The 20,151-nt window shown below is 33.4% G+C and overlaps 1 protein-coding gene across 1 annotated transcript; it reads right to left on the bottom strand.

Moving 5' to 3' along the window:
* Nucleotides 1–4,606: 4,606 nt before the first annotated feature.
* LOC140835411 (uncharacterized) lies at nt 4,607–8,619 on the bottom strand. Its single transcript, XM_073200903.1, has 4 exons — nt 8,166–8,619; nt 5,586–6,020; nt 5,095–5,249; nt 4,607–4,993 (listed from the first exon to the last, which is right to left on the bottom strand). The coding sequence occupies exons 1-4, from the start codon at nt 8,617–8,619 to the stop codon at nt 4,607–4,609; spliced, it is 1,431 nt and encodes a 476-aa protein (XP_073057004.1).
* Between the last annotated feature and the right edge of the window lie 11,532 nt (nt 8,620–20,151).

The following is a 20,151-nucleotide window of genomic DNA, read 5'->3' as shown; positions in this document are numbered from 1 at the left end:
AGCAAGATTGATACTCCATTTTGGAGATTTTCTCCAAAATGGAGAATGGTTGGAGTTGCTTGAAGTTCAGTATTCTTCGAGAAGAAGCGTAGGCAGGAAAAAATTTGGTGTTCCAGTCCCCTTCTTTTAACCAATTAATACGAGATCTCTTATTTTTCCGATGTTTTCTGCAATTCTGTAATACGAGACATATTTTCTTGATCACATTGGAGCTCGAGATTTTATTTAAATCCTTTCGATGATTTTTTATTTGGTGACCCAATTGATCAAAATGATTCCCCACCCATACCTTTAAATCCCCACTGCATTGAGAAATTCTAGCTGGAACACATACCTGATATCTTGCATCAACCCAACTCCTTTGGATGTATTCAGATAAATCCTCCTCCATTATCCATTTTTGTTCGAAAGTAAACTGTTTTGGATGCTTCATTATTTTTTGGAAAAAATTGATTTCAAAACCACCAAAATAGGCTTATGATCAGAACCAAAGTAGGCTAAGTTCTCAACCTCCACAGACAGAAATTCCATATGCCAATAGAAGTTACAAACAAATCTATCCAACATTGCTAGAATCAGATCGTCACCTTGACGTTTGTTACAAAAAATGAATTGATCCCCTTTAAATGAAAGATCTTGTAACCCACATTCATTTAACGTTTCGAAAATTCTGTCATTTGGGATAAATTCTTTGACTGCTGTCTAAATTTTTCCGACTCTAATAAAATCTCATTAAAATCCCCACCCACTAACCAAGGACGTAGTTTAAATTCAGGAATACCTGCTAATATTTTAAGAATTTCTCAAGAGCGATTGTGTTGTGCTGCAACAGAATTCCCATAAAAAAACAGTGAAATGCCACTTAGCGGTACCATTGAAGACAATGCAATAGATATGTCCGATTGAATTGTAGGAAATTTATAGAGTCTTCGAAACTATTCCGGCTATAAAATTATTTTGATCACATCAGAAGCACAGCGGAAGCGATTACATAATTTCATAAATTATAATCAAACATATGAATATAAATTAATGATGAATTTAAATAAAATTGGTTTCTAGAAAAACTAACCTTTTTGAAGTTTTTTTTTCTTTTTGTGAATCCGAGATATGTAGAAACCACAGCCTTCCAGTACAATCTTTTCTATCGATACGGTAGTGTGTGGACACTCAGAAATATACAAACTTAGAAATCAGATTTTATTATTCTCTCAGAGAATATATCATGCTCGATATATTTTCATCAAATGAAAATATATATATATATATATATATATATATATATATATATATATATATAAAGAAAAGTCAAATTTATATATATAGAACAATACATGCAATGTAAAAGAGAAAGAAAAAATTGAAAAAAAGTCATTTATATATATATATATATATATATATATATATATATATATATATTTAAATCAATTGTCTCTCGTTTTTGAAAAAAATTGTATATGTCCATTTATAATATTATCACGATTTAAATTTATAATTATCTCATAATTATAATTTAAATATAATTAATAACTCATATTAAATTATATTTATATCTAAGCCTTTGATGATATGGAAACAAATTTCCATTATCTCGATTGATTTCTAAATTGTATTTCTTATCCGTCATTAATTTGAAAAACGTACTGGGGACCATGGACTCATAATTAGAATCTCCAATAAATTAGATAAATAATTAAACTCTTTAAATAATTTACCCAACTTATTAATTCCATAATTATTCCACTAAAAATATGAAATTGCACTCTTCTTCATTATGAAATATTTACTCTACAAAACGAGTAGTCTATTGATATAATAATTACATATGAATTAATCCTCCATAGACAATTCATAATTGAATCTAGGAATTTTCCGTTTACCTCTTCAATTACTTCTTATCCTCATTTATCATTAATTCACTAGTGAGTGGTTCAACTTATAATTCAATTATAAATTAATTGGGCCCACACTCAGTTCTAGAATTAACAAATGAGAGAATTATCTTTCTGTTTCTCGCAAGAAGGAATGGATTCCATGTCTGTGAATTCATATTCTCAGCCATTAATTTCAAATGTAAATCTAAAATGCAAGTATTGAGAATGCATAATTGCAAACTTTAAACAAGCAAATCAAGAATCACATTGAAATGAACAGGAGTCTATAATCACTTCAGGATTCAGATTTATTCATATATGATCATCTTTTTGATTTAATTTAAATTTCATAGTAACGGAATTAATTATGAAATGTTTAAATAAACCGGTCCAAGTCCTACATAATCTCATTATATATAAATGTCCCCATCTAGATGTCTCTACATCGACAGTCCGGATAAGACGGTCACATTCTTAATGTTCATGGGTTGCATTAGTGACGCTTTAATTAAAGATCCCATAATTTAATTAATTTAATCACGAACTTAATTTAAGTTTATTATCCATAATTTTAATCCTCTTGTATATATAGCTTTTATATATACTAAAATCATGGTTACATACAATAAACTAGGGATTTTTCTATGATATTTAAGACAATAAATTTCATGTAAATATGTTCAATAATAAATGTCATTTTTATTAATAATATAAAAACATATTCTAATAACAATGCTTTTAGGGCACTATTCCAACAATCTCCCACTTGCCCTAAAGCATATGAGACATGTCTTTAAGTCCCATATTCATCATATGCTTCTCAAACACTTTTGCATGCAGTGTCTTAGTGAATGGATCAACGAGGTTGTCACCAGACGCAATCTTGAGAATGGAAACGTCACCTCTTTGTACTATCTCTCGGATCAAATGGTATTTTCTTTCTATATGCTTCGATCTCTTGTGACTGCGAGGTTCCTTTAATTAGCCACCGCACCACTGTTTTCACACCACAAAGTTAGTGGATTATCCATATTTGGAACAACTTCCAAATCATATAGAAACTTCTTAAGCCATACAGCCTCTTTAGCAGCTTCAGAAGCAGCTATGTATTCGGCCTCCATGGTCGAGTCGGCTGTGCTGGTTTGTTTTATGCTTCTCCAGACTATGACACTGTCACCAAGAGTAAACACTGATCCAGATATCGACTTTCGAGAATCTCTGTCTGATTGAAAATCAGAATCAGTGTAAACCGTCTATTTTAAGGTCTCTACCCGAATAAACAAGCATGTAATTTCTCGTTCTCCAAATATACTTGAGAATGTTCTTTACCGCTATCCAATGATCCATACCAAGATTTGACTGAAATCGACTGACTATCCCCACAGCATAACATATGTCTGGTCTAGTGCACATCATTGCGTACATAAGGCTGCCTACTGCAGAGGCATAGGGAATGCGTCTCATGTCCTCAACTTCTTGCGGTGTCTTAGGACACTGCTCCTTGGAGAGGATGATTCCATGTCGGGTTGGTAGATAACCTTTCTTGGAATCTTGCATTCTATAACGCAATAACATCTTATCAATATAAGAAGCTTGAGACAATGCCAACAATTTGTTCTTATGATCTCGAACAATTCGAGTTCCAAGAACATAATTTGCTTCTCCCAAATCTTTCATTTGGAATTGCTTGGCTAGCCAATCCTTTACTTTAGACAATTTTTCTACATCATTCCCAATGAGCATAATATCATCTACGTAAAGCACTATGAATACCACATTTCCATCTTTGATGTGCTTGTATACACAAGGCTCATCAACACTTTGATCAAAACCATAAGATTTAATTGTTGCATCAAATTTATGGTTCCAAGATCTTGAGGCTTGCTTTAGTCCATAAATGGATTTAAGTAATTTGCAAACTTTTTGCTCTTTACCTTGTGCTATAAAACCTTCTGGTTGCCTCATGCAGATTTCCTCATCTAGATGACCATTTAGTAAGGCTGTCTTGACATCCATCTGCCATATCTCATAATCAAAATGAACAGCAATTGAAAGTAAGATGCGGACAGATTTAAGCATGGCTACAGGAGAGAAAGTCTCTTCATAATCGACTCCTTCTCTTTGGGTATAACCCTTTGCAACCAATCTTGCTTTAAAAGTCTCTACTTTCCCATCTGCACCTCTCTTTCTCTTATAGATCCATTTACACCCAATAGGTCTAACCTCTTTAGGTAGTATCTACAAGAACCCATACAGAATTAGAGTACATCGACTCCATTTCTTGGTTCATAGCTTCAAGCTACTTTTCTTGTGCAGGATCTTCCATTGCATGATGAAACAATGGATCATCTTCCACCCCATCAGTGACTGCAACATTTGCCTCTTCGTCTTGACGATAGCGGAGGGGTAGTCTCACTACTCTCCCACTGCGTCGAGGTGAGATTATATCTTGACTTGGTTTAGTGGTATCGTTAGTGGTTTCCTTAACAACATTTGTTGTATGTGGAATGATCTCATCATTTAGTAACTCCTCGAGTACAATCTTACTTCGAGGTTTGAAATCGGTCATACAATCATTTTCAAGAAAAATGGCATTTGTCGATACAATTACCTTTTTTTTCTTGAGGATCATAAAACCAACCTCCTCTCGTTCCCTTGGCGTATCCCACGAACAAACACACTTTTGAACGTGGATGCAATTTCCCAGTCTTCTTCAGCATGTGCTGGCACCCTCATATGCGAAAATGAGATAAACTAGGTTTTCTCTCGTTCCACAACTCTAGAGGTGTCTTATGGATTGACTTAGATGGCACTGCATTCAAAATGTAAGCGGCCGTCTCTATTGCATAACCCCAAAACGAGATTGGCAGTGAAGAGTAGCTCATCATAGATGTCACCATATCAAGCAAAGTGCGATTTCTCCTTTCATCAACATCATTTTGCTGAGAGGTACCAGGTGCTGTGAGTTGGTATAAAATACCATGCTCTAGCAAATAGTCTTTGAACTCAGTATCAAGATACTCTCCGCCTCGATCGGATCGAAGACATTTCAAAGATTTTCCTAGTTGCCTTTCGGCTTCCACATGAAATTCTTTGAACTTTCCAAAAGTCTCAATTTTCTATGCATGAGATAAATATATCCATACCTTGAGTAATCATCAATAAAAATAACAAAGCACTCATAACCACCTCTAGCTTGTGTAGTCATAGGACCACATACATCACTATGTATAAGCTCTAGTGGTTCTTTGGCCCTATTGCCCTTTGCAGAGAAATGTCTCTTCATTTTTCCTTCTAGACAAGATTCACAAACAGGAAGAGTGTGAACATTTAACTCTCTTAAAGGACCATCCTTTACAATTCTGTTTAATCTTTCTAAGGAAATATGTCATAACCTTAGGTGCCATAAATATGTTTTATCTTCATGAGAAACCTTTTGCTTTTTAGTTTTAGGATGTTCTACTTTAAATATTTCGACATTAAGCAGTGGTTGTTCATTTGGTCTTAGAATATATAATCCATTTTCCATTAATGCAGTACAAATCATACGTCCATTTCTTAAAATAACAATCTCATTATTATTAAAAGAAAGCGAATAAAATTGTTCATGCAATTTTGATACAGAAATCAAATTTCTCCGAAAACTAGGTATAAAATAAACATTATCCAAACCAAATATTTATTATTAAATCTGAGTTTAATAACTCCCACTGCTCTTGCTGAAAACCACTGCACCATTGCCTACTCTCATCGTGAATGACCCATCGACAAGCTCTTCATAAGAACTAAGTATCTGCAAAGAAGAACAAACGTGATTAGTAGCACCCGAATCAACTATCCATATAGAAGAATCAATGGTTACTAAACAAGATTCTAGAACAAGTAAATCATATTTAACTTTCTTCTTTTCTTTTAGGTCAGCGAGATACTTGGGACAGTTTCTCTTCCAGTGACCATCAATCCCACAGTGAAAACATTTTCCTTTGGGCTTTGCAGTGTTGCCTTTCTTTCTGTCATTGGAACTCTTCCAATTCTTTTGCTTTTTCTGAATTCCCTTTCCTTTCCATTTATTCTTATTTTTCAAACTAGATTTGGAGGAAGATGGCTTATTCTCGACAACATTTGTCTCACCTTCTTGAACTTTTCCTGTGGAGACCCGGGCTCTAAATCAAATTCTATCTGGGATTAAATGGATCTGTGAGAAAATGTGGGTCAAATTTTTTTGCTTTTTAACATTAAATCAAATGTTATTACTAAGCATAATCTTTCTTTATTAATTTACATCATACATAATGTACAAGCATAATAAACGAGTCTTGTTATAACATATCACTCCAAACTAGTGTTTAATATACAATACCAAAATACACGTAGTCCAGGTCTAATACAAGCCACTAGTCATCTTCTGCGCCCGTAGTCACCACGCTATCTCGAACTCATCTCTGTCGTGACCTAGATCCTGCCCTACCTGTTGTTATGCACACATACAGACATAACAACAGCCGGAAACTCTGGTGAGAACAAATCCCAGTATAAAACATGTATACATGCTAACATAAAATCATGAATCATGCATGAAAACAATAATAAAGGGGTTCCATAGTCTATGAAACCAATCCATATTAGCATGCAATGCAAATCAAATCATGTCTTGACTCAACTTGACTCTACTCTAGGGATCCAGGGGTGAATAAGATGTCACTGTCTGTTACCTACCCTCCCAATCGGGGTAACTGTACGTCTTATTCCTAGACTTCGGTCGTGTCTGTATCGAATGTCTACAATCGGAGGAAATCTGCTCCTATGCGTCGATACACCGAACGTCTAGTTTTGACAAATCTGTCAATGACTCTCCTATCTCAATGCTTGAATATAAATCTATAAACACAATATTATCATATCAGGAGATTTGAATATAATCTATAAACAAATCGAAACATATCAAAAGATATAAACATTAATAAATCTAGTATGTGATTTTGTTGGGAAACTCAAATCAAATATGATTCGAGTCGTATCTTCCCTATAATCACATGAATTATACCTTTCGTCGTACAATCTCTCGTAGCCGAAATCTCGCTATCCAAGTTGCCAATAAAATCTGCAATGGCATGATCAAAGTGTAATTCTATCATTTTCTAGTCCACAACTATACATGTAGGACTCAATATTCAATCTGAATACAATTCGACGGCATATCGGCGTAATTTCTCGATACCGGTACTCCACCAATAATCAATACATGATTCACAAGTCATAACATCAATAACCACAATCATAATTTCCCAAAATCTGCGTGTATACAACTCAAAACATGCTGGAAATTACTAGCAACCGCATATCACATCATTTCTTCGATCCGGTTTCGAATATACATTCATAAGAATCATAAGAACACATAATAGAAACCAAATCTGATTTCCCCCAACATGTACATTTCGAACCATACTGAAATGAATCATACTTACATCCTTTCGAAGCCGGTGATGAGAGAAACACGAATCTTAACTCGGAATATAATTCGGATGGCTAAATCTTGCACAATCTATCTTCAAAATGCAAGAATCCTTTCTTGTCTCTTGGAATAGCTCTCGGTTCTCTCTTGCAATTCTGAAGAAAGAGTGATTCAGCTCAATTCTATATATATCCATGCCATGTGTCAACTTAAGAAGCAAAGGTATCTTTCTCGCATGCAGCACCGCGGGTGCGGTAGATTCAGGAGCGCAGGTGCGCTGTGCTCTCGGCACCAATTTCATTTTCTGAAATTCGACGACCGCGGGTGCGCTACATATAAGACCGCGGGTGCGGTGACATTACCGCGGGTGCGGTTACTTTGGGACCGCGGGTGCGCTCAAGCTTCGGCAGCCCTATCCATTTTCAAGAATTGTCGACCGCAGGGTGCGGTCATGTTAGCACCGCGGGTGCGGTCTTGCTTCGGTAAAAATTGCCAACTTTCTGCCTATCCACCGCGGGTGCGGTGCTTCTCTAGGCGCAGGTGCGGTCTTGCATTCTACTCAAACTCTAATTTTTCATGCCTTTGCCATGTCTTTCCTACTCTCATCTCAGATAGTGCTCTTGATTACATGTCATGCATTCTCATATCTTCCGAGTTTCACATCAATGAAGATTAATAAATCTCGAGCCTTACATTTCCAATGGAAATAGCCTCAAAGGTTTGCAACTCGTTGAGCAATTGTGTCATGTTATAATTGAGTTTGTTCATGACATAGTTGCTCTTGAATTGCAGGAAAGTAGGAGGCAATGATTCTAAAATCATACTCACTTGTGTACCATCATCTATGGTCGCACCATGAGTTTCAGCTTCAGTGAAGTAATTAACCATATTCAAAACATGCACACCAACTGATTGTCCTTTTTTCATTTTAGCATTCATAGCATTATTAACGGCTTCATGCTTAGATTGACTAGATCGCTGGCCAAACATTGCTTGTAAAGAATCAATTATCTGATAAGCATTATCTACATGCTCGTGCTTTAACCTAAGCACGTCATTCATTCCGGCTAACAGGTAGCCTTTTTCTTTATTGTTTGTCGCGATCCATCGATCATAAATTTCTCGTACACTACGAGAAGCATTCAAAGAGGGCTCAGGAGGACATTCCTCCGTTAAGACAAACTTGAGGTTCTTACAGACGAGAGCAATGTTAATGTTACTTTTCCATTTTAAAAAATTTTCACCAGCCAACTTTTCATTAAGTAAAGCAAGAACGGGACCGGAAGTCATGATTGCTGAAATATAAAAGCGATATTTAATAAATTGAACAAATATCATATATAAATAAATTTAGGAATAATAAATATGATGTACGATACAATATATTTATTTCACCAATTCCGAGGAAATTTAATCTCGCATTTAACAAGTAGCCTTAGGGTCATACAAATTCAATGATGATTAAATTGAGACTATCTCTATTAATAAATAAAACACTAAGATATCTCATATCTTCACTTTTATTTATTAATTACCATTTAATTTAGCATAGATACATTTAAACAATTTAATTGCATCTTTATGAGTGTAATCCACAATTTCAGATTTTAAAACTCAATTCATAATTGCCACCTTAGGGTAGGTAAAGTATGAATTTAATTAAAAATCTTATATTTTCGAAAACTAAGCCTTGAATTTTGATTTAAATGAAAACCTTCCTTAGGGAGGACGTCTTATGCGTTACTAGGCGCCATTTAAATCTCACGTTGCTTTTGTTAATAGTGGAGGCCGTAGAATTTATTGTCATATATTCTTCTCCCGCTCATTATAATAATTAAAGTTTCTCAAACTTTTAATTATTTAATTAATTAAATCATCTAATGATTTAATTAAAAATTACAATCTTCTTGTTTTTTTTATTTAAATATAACATGTGTACATTATCACATAATGAATATATAAAATTTAAATCTTATTTAAACATGATACAAGATACAAAATTAGATATTGTTGAAACTCATAATTTTCCTTATTATCATTAATCGAAAATAAAATTAACAAATTAAATAAACCGTTTATTTAATTTCAAATTAACTTTATAATCAATTAATTGTAAAATATTTTAAAAAAATAATAATGATGTAAGTTAATTGGGCCCAAAAAAGTTGCATCAAATTAACTTCTTGACCCACAAGTTAATGATGTAAGTTTATAAATCAAATTAACTTCTTGACCCACATTTTTTTTAAACAAAAAAACGTTGCATCAATCTTTTTCTTCTTCCTCAAACAGCTATGCTGCCATAAAAAATTGCAGCAACTCATCTTGCAATATGGAACATAGGTTCCATCTTTCTCAAGAACTCCATCGAATTTTATGGTTCGAACAAATCAAGCTTTTTACAAAGAAGAACTATTGGTGTGCTGTCGTTGTGCCACCAAACTTAAATTCCTACTCTCTAAATAAAATTAGCGTAATGATGAGCAGGGTCGAATCCACAGGGAACGGGGGATGATTTCTTTCGAGCAAAATGCAAATAAAGGGGGGATTTGTTTAATAAAAACTAATAAAATACTATAACTAATTTAACATGCAAGAAGAAATAATTAATTAAGAAGAAAACTAATGAAATGTAGATTAATATTACCCAACTCGATTCAAGGGATTTCTACTATTCAATTGTATCACTGTTCATCGGCTAACATATATTTATTCATGCAGATACAAGCAATTAACCTTAGAATTATAGGGATAGCCGCTAAAATTCTTGCGTTTTCCTAATTTAATTGACCAAACCCAGCATCCAGTCAAAACTTATTAATAATTAACTGACCACGATAGCGTTCCATATTAATTAAAAATAGCATTTTCGTTTTGTGAAAACAGTTAATCCTAAAATCTAACAACCGAGATAGCTGCAATTGGAAGATTTAGTTCCGTCGATTTATTTAGATTAAATATATTATGATAGCACAATACATCTAATATATGCTACTCATGTTCCAATCGTTCATGACAATTACGGATCACTGAATTCATGGATAGCAGTAGAAAATTATATATCGAATTAAATTGTCAGATTAACCGAGATACAACTTTCGTATAAATAAATCATAAATCAACAAATACTTGAACAAAACACGAATATTAAATTAAATCACAAAAGCCTCACAGTGATAAATTGAAATAGTAAAAATATCCCCTGAATAGAAATAAAACTTAGCCTAAGTTGTGGAGAGGACTGGGGAGGAAATCTTTGCCCTTTCTTTTCTTCTCTTCACGTGAGATTAGTGGAAGGAATTGTGTATTGTGTGAAAAATCTGCCGCCTCCCCTCTTTCACGTTAGTTTTGTAGGTTTAAAAGACAAATTGGGCCCAAAATTATAAAAGTCTAATAATCTAAATTTAAACCTAATCACTAAAAAATAAAAGATCTTAGGAGATATCCTATTAAGAATATAGAGTTTTGTTATGGAAAAAACTCTATCTTCTATTTATTCCTTGTTATTAATATTCCTCAACTCTCACTAGGCAGCCGAGAAGTAGTCACAAGGCGTGGTCACGCCTTATGTAAAAACATCTTCTGAATTTTTCTGCTCCACGTCTTCCACTAAGATTATATCGGCAACTTTAATTGTGATATAAAATCACTCTTTTTAGCCCGAATTTATCGCAAGAGCAGAAAACTTCCTCCTACAATAAAATCACACAAAAATGTGTCAATTAAGCACGCTGGTAGTGGTAACAATGAGAGATATGACAACAAAAATGCAAACTATTACGAGCCTATCAAATCTCCCACACCTAAACCATGCTTGTCCTCAAGCATAAAAGAGTTCAATTCATTGTCTCAACTCATTATCCTCTTTCTGCTTCATTTACTTGTCCGTAAAATATTTTTTTCATGCACCAAAGAAATTTAATTGTTGTGCATCTGACTACCAACATCATGAGCAATTGCTTCCATCCGAATGTGTAGAAATAAAATGCATAGGGTCCAAACACTCCTCACAGGATTCGCTCATTTCACTCGTAAGTGTCTAGGTATGTATCAAGGAGCTCTCATGTCAAAACACTGAAAATTTTTACCATAAGCTTGCAAATATATCACATCCTCCACCAAATGAATGAATTAAAATGCATAAACAAGGGCTGTAAATGGGTTGTACCGTGGCTAGAGGTCAGGTAGGAAAGAAGTACAACAGTTTATGGAACTGAAAAACACATACACACATTCCACAGAAACAATTGCATCCTGCTAACAATAACATCTTCAATCTCATTATAACATCTAAGAACAATTTTTTTTTTCGTTGATCTTATTTTCCTTCTCACCCCTTTTTTTCTTCATTTTTTTTCAATATAAATATATATATTTTTTCTTTTTTATTTTTGTTTTTTTCATAAGGAGTTTTTGAGACAACGATTTCGAGCATTAATCCTCGATCTCAACAATTTGCACTTTCTTGGCTCAAAGCGTTGTTAAATGCGAAAAGTTTGTATGATTCTCCAATTCAAGGTTCAAATAGAGGAATAACCAAAAAAAAGATTTTATCATGGCTTGTAACGTGGTTATTTTCCAACAAATAGGCTCAGGCTCGAACTTGGCTCACTAGGGGTAAATGAATCAGGGTAGGCTCAAAAAGAACGGCACTGATGATGCGAAAAAAAAAGGTCTGAACCTAATGCCCTTTACTTTGTTTATGGACCTAATCCATCACAAGGTATCAACAAAGACATGTATAACAATGCAAGTTCTAGAAAAATCAACAATGTATGACTAACACACAATCAAGAAAAAATTGGAGCATGATATGATGATTGCTCATATGCCCAAAGCTCACAAAAAAATTGTATGTGTGTTAGACCCCATACACTTGTCATTTCAATACATCATCAAGAGCAATTTCCCATAAATATAGCAGGAAGAATGCAAAATCAGTTGCACACAGAGAATACATCAGTTTTTTTTTTCATAGACTCGCATCAGAGGCATTCAAGATTCAAATGAGAGAGATAACGAATATACACTAGATGCTTTATGGATCAAACAAATTCATTTTGCCGGACTCTCTCCTCTCTTTCTTCTTTATTTTTTTTCTCGAATAAACATGCAAATTTTTTTTGAAAAAAATAGAAATTGAAACGAGAAATAAGGCTATATACCCCCTCCCACACCTATATGTGGCAATGTCCTCAATTACACAAAAATTAGATGCACAACGTAGACAGTAAAAACGCAAAAGAAGTTAGAAAACTCCCCTGAAAATTGTTGGACATCATGGAGCAAAGCTTTATATTGTTGTTGCGGTGTTAACGAAGCCTACGAGATAATATGTGAAAAGGGGTGAGAACAAATAATGTTAGATAAAAGAAAAGTAAATTTTAATTTTTTTTTTAGAAGATGTCTTCGGACAGGGCGTGACCACGCCTTGTCAAAAGACATCTACTGTGTTTAAGGCAATTTTTTTTTTCAGAAGATGTTTTCGGACAGGGCGTGACCACGCCTTGTCAAAAGACATCTACTGTGTTTAGGGCAATTTTTTTTTTTAAAAAAAAAAATCAGCATAGGTGTTTCAACAAGGCGTGGCCACGCCTTGTGCGAAATCCTCTACTGGAATAAAATTAAAAAAAGAACTAAAATTTGGGTTGCCTCCCAAAAGCGCAATTTTTTTAAGTCGTTATGCGCGACATCAAAAGCACTCATTCAAAGAGCGGCTGACGCCCAAAGTACGTGTCATATGACACCATATATGGGTCTTGGTTCCATGTGCCCTCAAGTTTGGGTTGATGTATGCAATGTAAGCTCGTCTCCTCAACAAAACGTGATTTTAAATAATAGGCATGAGTTGAGAGTATCATCGTTGGCTCTTGAAGAACAAAATCTGTTGAAATATGCAATGGAGAAAGACAAGGATCTCCTAGATGTATGTATGATAATGATATCGACGAGCTCAAATCGATAGTCTCAGGAGCTTGTTCATCTCTCAACTTCATTGGTGTCTCATCTTCGTGTGAGATTTCTTCCAAAACTTCTTCAGACTGAGGTTCAACAGTTTCCTCATTCAATGTCACGCGCTTGTTTACCATATCATTTAATCGACTTATGATTATTTCAAGACTATATCCCTCATCTTCTTGATGCTCGAAGGGTTGGTTTGTAAAATCAGATTGGCTAATTTCTGGAGTGTATCGGTGGCTCCAACTCTGCAGTGAAGGATCCCAGTACTGATGGTAGTCAAAGTCGGCCATATCATTTAGCAAATATATCACACTGTCTTCACATCGACTAAGTAGTGGACTATCAGTTGTTAGTGCTCCATTAAATACCCATCTTCGTGTAACTGTATCCAAACCTTTAAGAAAAAGTCGAATAAGAACATAGTTAGAAAAAGCATGGTTCTTGAATGTTGTTACCAAATTATTGAATCTCTCCCATGCTACATAGAATGGCTCTCCGTTTTGTTGAGCAAAAGTTGTGAATACTTGTCGATGAAACATCTCGAAGTATTTCCCAACAAAAAATTCTCAAATTCTTCTTCTCTTGATGAATCACCTGTACAAGAAGAATGAGACATAAAAAAAAATAATAACAAAACTCGAAAAAAACTAACCTTGCACCGTTCCCCGGCAACGGCGCCAAAATTTGGTGTGCTGTCGTTGTGCCACCAAACTTAAATTCCTACTCTCTAAATAAAATTAGCGTAATGATGAGCAGGGTCGAATCCACAGGGAACGGGGGATGATTTCTTTCGAGCAAAATGCAAATAAAGGGGGGATTTGTTTAATAAAAACTAATAAAATACTATAACTAATTTAACATGCAAGAAGAAATAATTAATTAAGATGAAAACTAATGAAATGTAGATTAATATTACCCAACTCGATTCAAGGGATTTCTACTATTCAATTGTATCACTGTTCATCGGCTAACATATATTTATTCATGCAGATACAAGCAATTAACCTTAGAATTATAGGGATAGCCGCTAAAATTCTTGCGTTTTCCTAATTTAATTGACCAAACCCAGCATCCAGTCAAAACTTATTAATAATTAACTGGCCACGATAGCGTTCCATATTAATTAAAAATAGCATTTTCGTTTTGTGAAAACAGTTAATCCTAAAATCTAACAACCGAGATAGCTGCAATTGGAAGATTTAGTTCCGTCGATTTATTTAGATTAAATATATTATGATAGCACAATACATCTAATATATGCTACTCATGTTCCAATCGTTCATGACAATTACGGATCACTGAATTCATGGATAGCAGTAGAAAATTATATATCGAATTAAATTGTCAGATTAACCGAGATACAACTTTCGTATAAATAAATCATAAATCAACAAATACTTGAACAAAACACGAATATTAAATTAAATCACAAAAGCCTCACAGTGATAAATTGAAATAGTAAAAATATCCCCTGAATAGAAATAAAACTTAGCCTAAGTTGTGGAGAGGACTGGGGAGGAAATCTTTGCCCTTTCTTTTCTTCTCTTCACGTGAGATTAGTGGAAGAAATTGTGTATTGTGTGAAAAATCTGCCGCCTCCCCTCTTTCACGTTAGTTTTGTAGGTTTAAAAGACAAATTGGGCCCAAAATTATAAAAGTCTAATAATCTAAATTTAAACCTAATCACTAAAAAATAAAAGATCTTAGGAGATATCCTATTAAGAATATAGAGTTTTGTTATGGAAAAAACTCTATCTTCTATTTATTCCTTGTTATGAATATTCCTCAACTCTCACTAGGCAGCCGAGAAGTAGTCACAAGGCGTGGTCACGCCTTATGTAAAAACATCTTCTGAATTTTTCTGCTCCACGTCTTCCACTAAGATTATATCGGCAACTTTAATTGTGATATAAAATCACTCTTTTTAGCCCGAATTTATCGCAAGAGCAGAAGACTTCCTCCTACAATAAAATCACACAAAAATGTGTCAATTAAGCACGCTGGTAGTGGTAACAATGAGAGATATGACAACAAAAATGCAAACTATTACGAGCCTATCAACTATTCTTTCTTCTCTTGTACAAAATAAGAATTCTACTTCCATCTCACGAAGGACACGATTCATATTTTATATGTAAAATTACCATTTGTTATCATAATTAAGATAATCAAATATTCTTGGAAATAAAAATTTTAACAACTAAATTTATAAGCTTTAACAATAACCCATTATCATAATTCTCGTGATTTATATTCATATGAAAACAATGGCTCTGATACCATTTGTTGGAAATTTATAGTCTTTGGAACTATTCCGGCTATAAAAATTATTTTGATCAGATCAGAAGCACAGCGGAAGCGATTACATAATTTCATAAATTATAATCAAACATATGAATATAAATTAATGATGAATTTAAATAAAATTAGTTTCTAGAAAAACTAACATTTTTGTAGTTTTTCTTTCTTTTTGTGAATCCGAGATCTGTAGAAACCACAGCCTTCCAGTACAATCTTTTCTATCGATACGGTAGTGTGTGGAAACTCAGAAATATACAAACTTAGAAATTAGATTTTATTATTCTCTCAGAGAATATATCATGCTCGATATATTTTCAGCAAATGAAAATATATATATAAATGACTTTTCTTCAATTTTTCTTCTCTTTTACATTGCATGTATTGTTCTATATATATAATTGAAACCGTGGCAAATTGATTGTTATAGAAAAAAATTTTTATACGTAAGTTTCAATCATACAATTGAAAAGACGATAAGATTGTAATCTTATCAAAAGGTCAAGATTACATTTAATCTGATCTAATGTTCTTTTTGTAGATGAATTGGAATCTAATCAAACGATTAAGCTCTAGATAGGAAATTTAATCCTACGATCTTGATGTAGCTATGAATGTAATCCATCCAACAGATATGATCTAGATAGGATATTTTATCCAATGGTCCTGATGTAGATAAGAATAGAATACATCCAACGGCCATGATCTAGATAGGAAATCTAATCTAGTGTTCTCATTGTAGATAGGAATGTAATTCATCCAACGGTAATAATCTAGATAAGAAATCTAATCCTACGGTCCTGATGTAGATAGGAATGTAATCCATCCAACGACCATGATCTAGCTAGGAAATCTAATCCAACGATCCTAATGTAGATAGGAATATAATCCATCCAACGATAATAATTTAGATAGGAAATATAATCCAATGCTCCTGATGTAGATAGGAATGTAATCCAACTAAATGTCATATCCTTAACAGTTATTATATAATGTGATCGAATTATATTTTTTTCCCACACCACATATTTTACATTCTTGCTATCTTGAAAATGAGTTCTCATTTGCAATCTCATGTATCGTCTTCTAGCTCATCTTCATTATCAGAAAATGAAGCCGAAACAAAAAACAATTGTATAAATTTTGTTGAGCATTTTGAAAACAAAAAAAGCAATTTCAAATGTTATAGCTCAAGAGCAAGAGTTGATTGTTGCGTACATCATCCAACAAGAGCAAGGAACACACATGGGTTCAATTCCAGGTCACGTAGTCATCCATCATGATCGAGAAATCGCCGATTGTAATTTGTTCAATGATTACTTTACTGAGAATCCAACATATAATGAAGCAATGTTTCGAAGACGATTTCGAATGTCACGAAATTTGTTCCTTATCGTTGATGCGGTAAAGAATCATGATGCACACAACGAAATGACGGTGTGGGGTGGCTTGGTCTATCGACTATTCAAAAAACAACATCCGTGTTTCGAATTCTAGCATATGTTTTACCCGCGGATGCTACTGATGAATATATCAAAATTGGGAATCTACGGCAATTGAGTGTATGCAACGGTTTTGTCGGGCTACAGTGGAAGTTTTTGTGGAACGATACTTGAGATCGCCTACATCCAATGTTGTTTCCAGACTACTGTATATTGGTGAACAACAAGGATTCCTGGGGATGTTGGGAAGTCTCGACTGTATGAACTGGAAATGGAAAAATTGCCCCACGGCTTGGGCAAGTCAATATTCAGGTCGTAGTGGTTCTCCAACAATCATTTTAGAACTAGTAACTGATTACGATCTTTGTATATGGCGTGTATACTTTGGTATGCCCGGATCCAATAATGACATAAGTGTTTTGGAGGCGTCCGATCTATTCTCCAACCTTGCACATGGTATTGCTTATACTACTCATTATAGAATTGGACAAAAAGAATATAATATAGGATATTATTTAATTGATGGTATTTATCCGAAATGGTCAACTATTGTGCAAAGTATTTATGATCCAAGGGGTCCGAAAAAGAAATATTTTGCGATGAAACAAGAATCGTGTAGAAAAGACGTGGAACACGCATTTGGCGTTCTTCAATCACGATTTTCAACTGTGGCATCCCCAACACGTGGTTGGAAGAAACATCATTTACATGACATAATGAAATCATGTATCATAATACACAATATGATTATCGAAGATGAACGTCTGCATCCATTCAAGTTGTGAGAGAAGCACCAACTCCGGACGCAGAAATTGTTGTTGATGAGGATATCAAATTTCAAGAATTTCTCAGTCGATATAAAAGAATAAAAGACAAAGATGCTTACTTCGCACTATGACATATTTTAATTGATCATTTGTAGGATGAATATAGTCATATATTTAAAGTTGTATTCTTATTATATTTGAAGTTGTATATGTATTGTGTTTGAATTTGTATTCTTATTTTTTAATTTAAACAATATTCGTATATGAATTAAATTTATTAATAATAAAACATTAGTAATAATAAAATATATTAATTAATATATATATAATAAAAGGAATATTTCGAGAATATTCTTTTTGGTGTAAGATTTGAAATAAATGGGTTGGAGATGAATGTTGTATTTGGTGCAGAAAAATCACTAATTTAATGTACAATTTGCACCAAAATAGATTTTGTGATTGTAGATGGCCTTAGAAGCCAACTCTACATAAATAATAACTGGTTTCCAACTTTGGTTTGAGCAAACTACAACGAGGTTCTCAAAATCCATTTCGTAGAAGAACTCCTAGAATCAAAATCAGGAGAAAAATCTACCCTTAGATAGGAAGACAACTCACATCGAAACGAATTGAGAGAGAATTTGCGATGTGCACTAATTATTATATCCATTCCAAGATATAAAATTACTAATAGATGAGTTTTTAATAAAACACTTTTAAAATTAGAAGCACAAATATAAGATAAAAACTTGTGTGAGACGGTTTCACGAGTCATATTATGTGAGATGGATCTCTTATTTTAATCATCCATGAAAAAGTATTACTTTTTATGCTAAGAGTATTACTTTTTATTGTGAATATCGGTAGGATTGACCCGTCTCACATATAATGATTCATCAGACCCTCTCATAAGAGGTTACTCAAAATATAAAGCATGGATAAAATCAAAAATGTGAAAATATTAATGTTATAATAATTCAGTAGGTTTTTTTCAAAATAAAATATTAAAACTTTCATGTTTCCCAAAAGAATTCTAGCTTCATTCATTAATCTACAAATAAAACAAAACAAAACAAAACAAAGTTTTTTCTAATGCTACATAAGATAAGTTATATGAAATAAAAAGTTTGACACTATTTAGGCTTTTTCTGATATGATTTAATTGATAAAATAATTAATAACTATGATTTTCTTTTTCAGAATTTCAAAATTATTACATTTAGATTTAAATTCATTATTTTATCTATTATTTTGTTTGACACAGTAAAAATTATATTAAAAACAATTTTTTTTTCTCTTTATCTCCTAATTATAGAGATGTAAATGATCCAAACCAAGCCGAACAATATCATGCTTGAGTTTGGCTCGTTTAAGATTAATTCAAGCTAGAGCTCGAGCTCGAGCTTGATTCAAGCTGTTATCATCTGGCTTGAGTTTGGCTCGTTTAAGATTGATAGAACTCAAGCTCGAGCTTTATTCGAGCTTTTATCATCTTGCTAGAATTCGACTTGTCTTGAAATTACTAAGCTTGTGAAAAGCTCTAGTTCGACTCGTTAAAAGCTCGTTTATCATGTTAATCAAGCCGGGCTCGAGTTTGGTTTATTAATAGCTCGTTTATCATATTTAACAAGCCTGACTGGAGCTCGGCTCGTTTTCGAGCTCGTAAAACATACAATTGAGCTCGAATTTGAGCTTGATTCGAGCTTGTTAAAATTAAATATATCTATGAACTAATTTTATATTATACATAAAAGTTTAACTTTTATTAGTACTAATATTTTTATTTGTCAACTCAACAAATGAATCAAGCTCGAGCTTACGAGCCACCTAAACGAGCCGAGTTCGAGCTCGCGAGCCTATTAACGAACATGTTTGCGAGCTCACAAGCCGAATACGCTTAGGCTTGAGCTTGGTTTGATTAAGTTGTCGAGCTCAAAATCGAGTTTTGAGCTTGGTTTGATATGATTAACAAAAACGAACTCAAACAAGCTTTTATCGAGCCGAGCTCCGAATAGCTCGCGAACAGTTTAGTTTGTTTACATCTATACCTAATTATGATATATTTGGTAGACATCCTTTTAAGTTATAATTATAATACATTCGTCTTAATTATATAAACATGTTTTTACAGTGATTAAAAAATTCATTTATAATATCGATTAACAAACAACTTTTTAATTTTATCTTTATTTAATAAGTGTTTATATAAATAATTTGTCATCTTTTTAATAATTAGATGATTACAATATCTATGGATATGTTGGGAGAAAAAAATAGAAATTTTTTGCTAAACATAGATATTGAAAAAGAGAAGTGAATTATATATTTGGGAAATTGAAAAAAGAAAAATCAGC

The sequence above is a fragment of the Primulina eburnea genome, chromosome 6 (genome assembly GCF_022965805.1).
Source record: "Primulina eburnea isolate SZY01 chromosome 6, ASM2296580v1, whole genome shotgun sequence".
Lineage (NCBI taxonomy): Eukaryota > Viridiplantae > Streptophyta > Magnoliopsida > Lamiales > Gesneriaceae > Primulina > Primulina eburnea.
This window is presented reverse-complemented; position numbering and strand designations above follow the sequence as displayed.

Bases quoted from the DNA above. Each gene is read 5' to 3' on its own strand.
- LOC140835411 (XM_073200903.1), bottom strand. From the start codon at position 8,619: ATGACTTCCGGTCCCGTTCTTGCTTTACTTAATGAAAAGTTGGCTGGT. The intron at 5,250-5,585 runs GTGGGAGTTATT...ATATTTCCTTAG, and splicing joins AGTGGTTTTCAGCAAGAGCA to AAAGATTAAACAGAATTGTA. The intron at 4,994-5,094 runs GTATGTGGTCCT...TCTCATGCATAG, and splicing joins TAGAGCTTATACATAGTGAT to AAAATTGAGACTTTTGGAAA.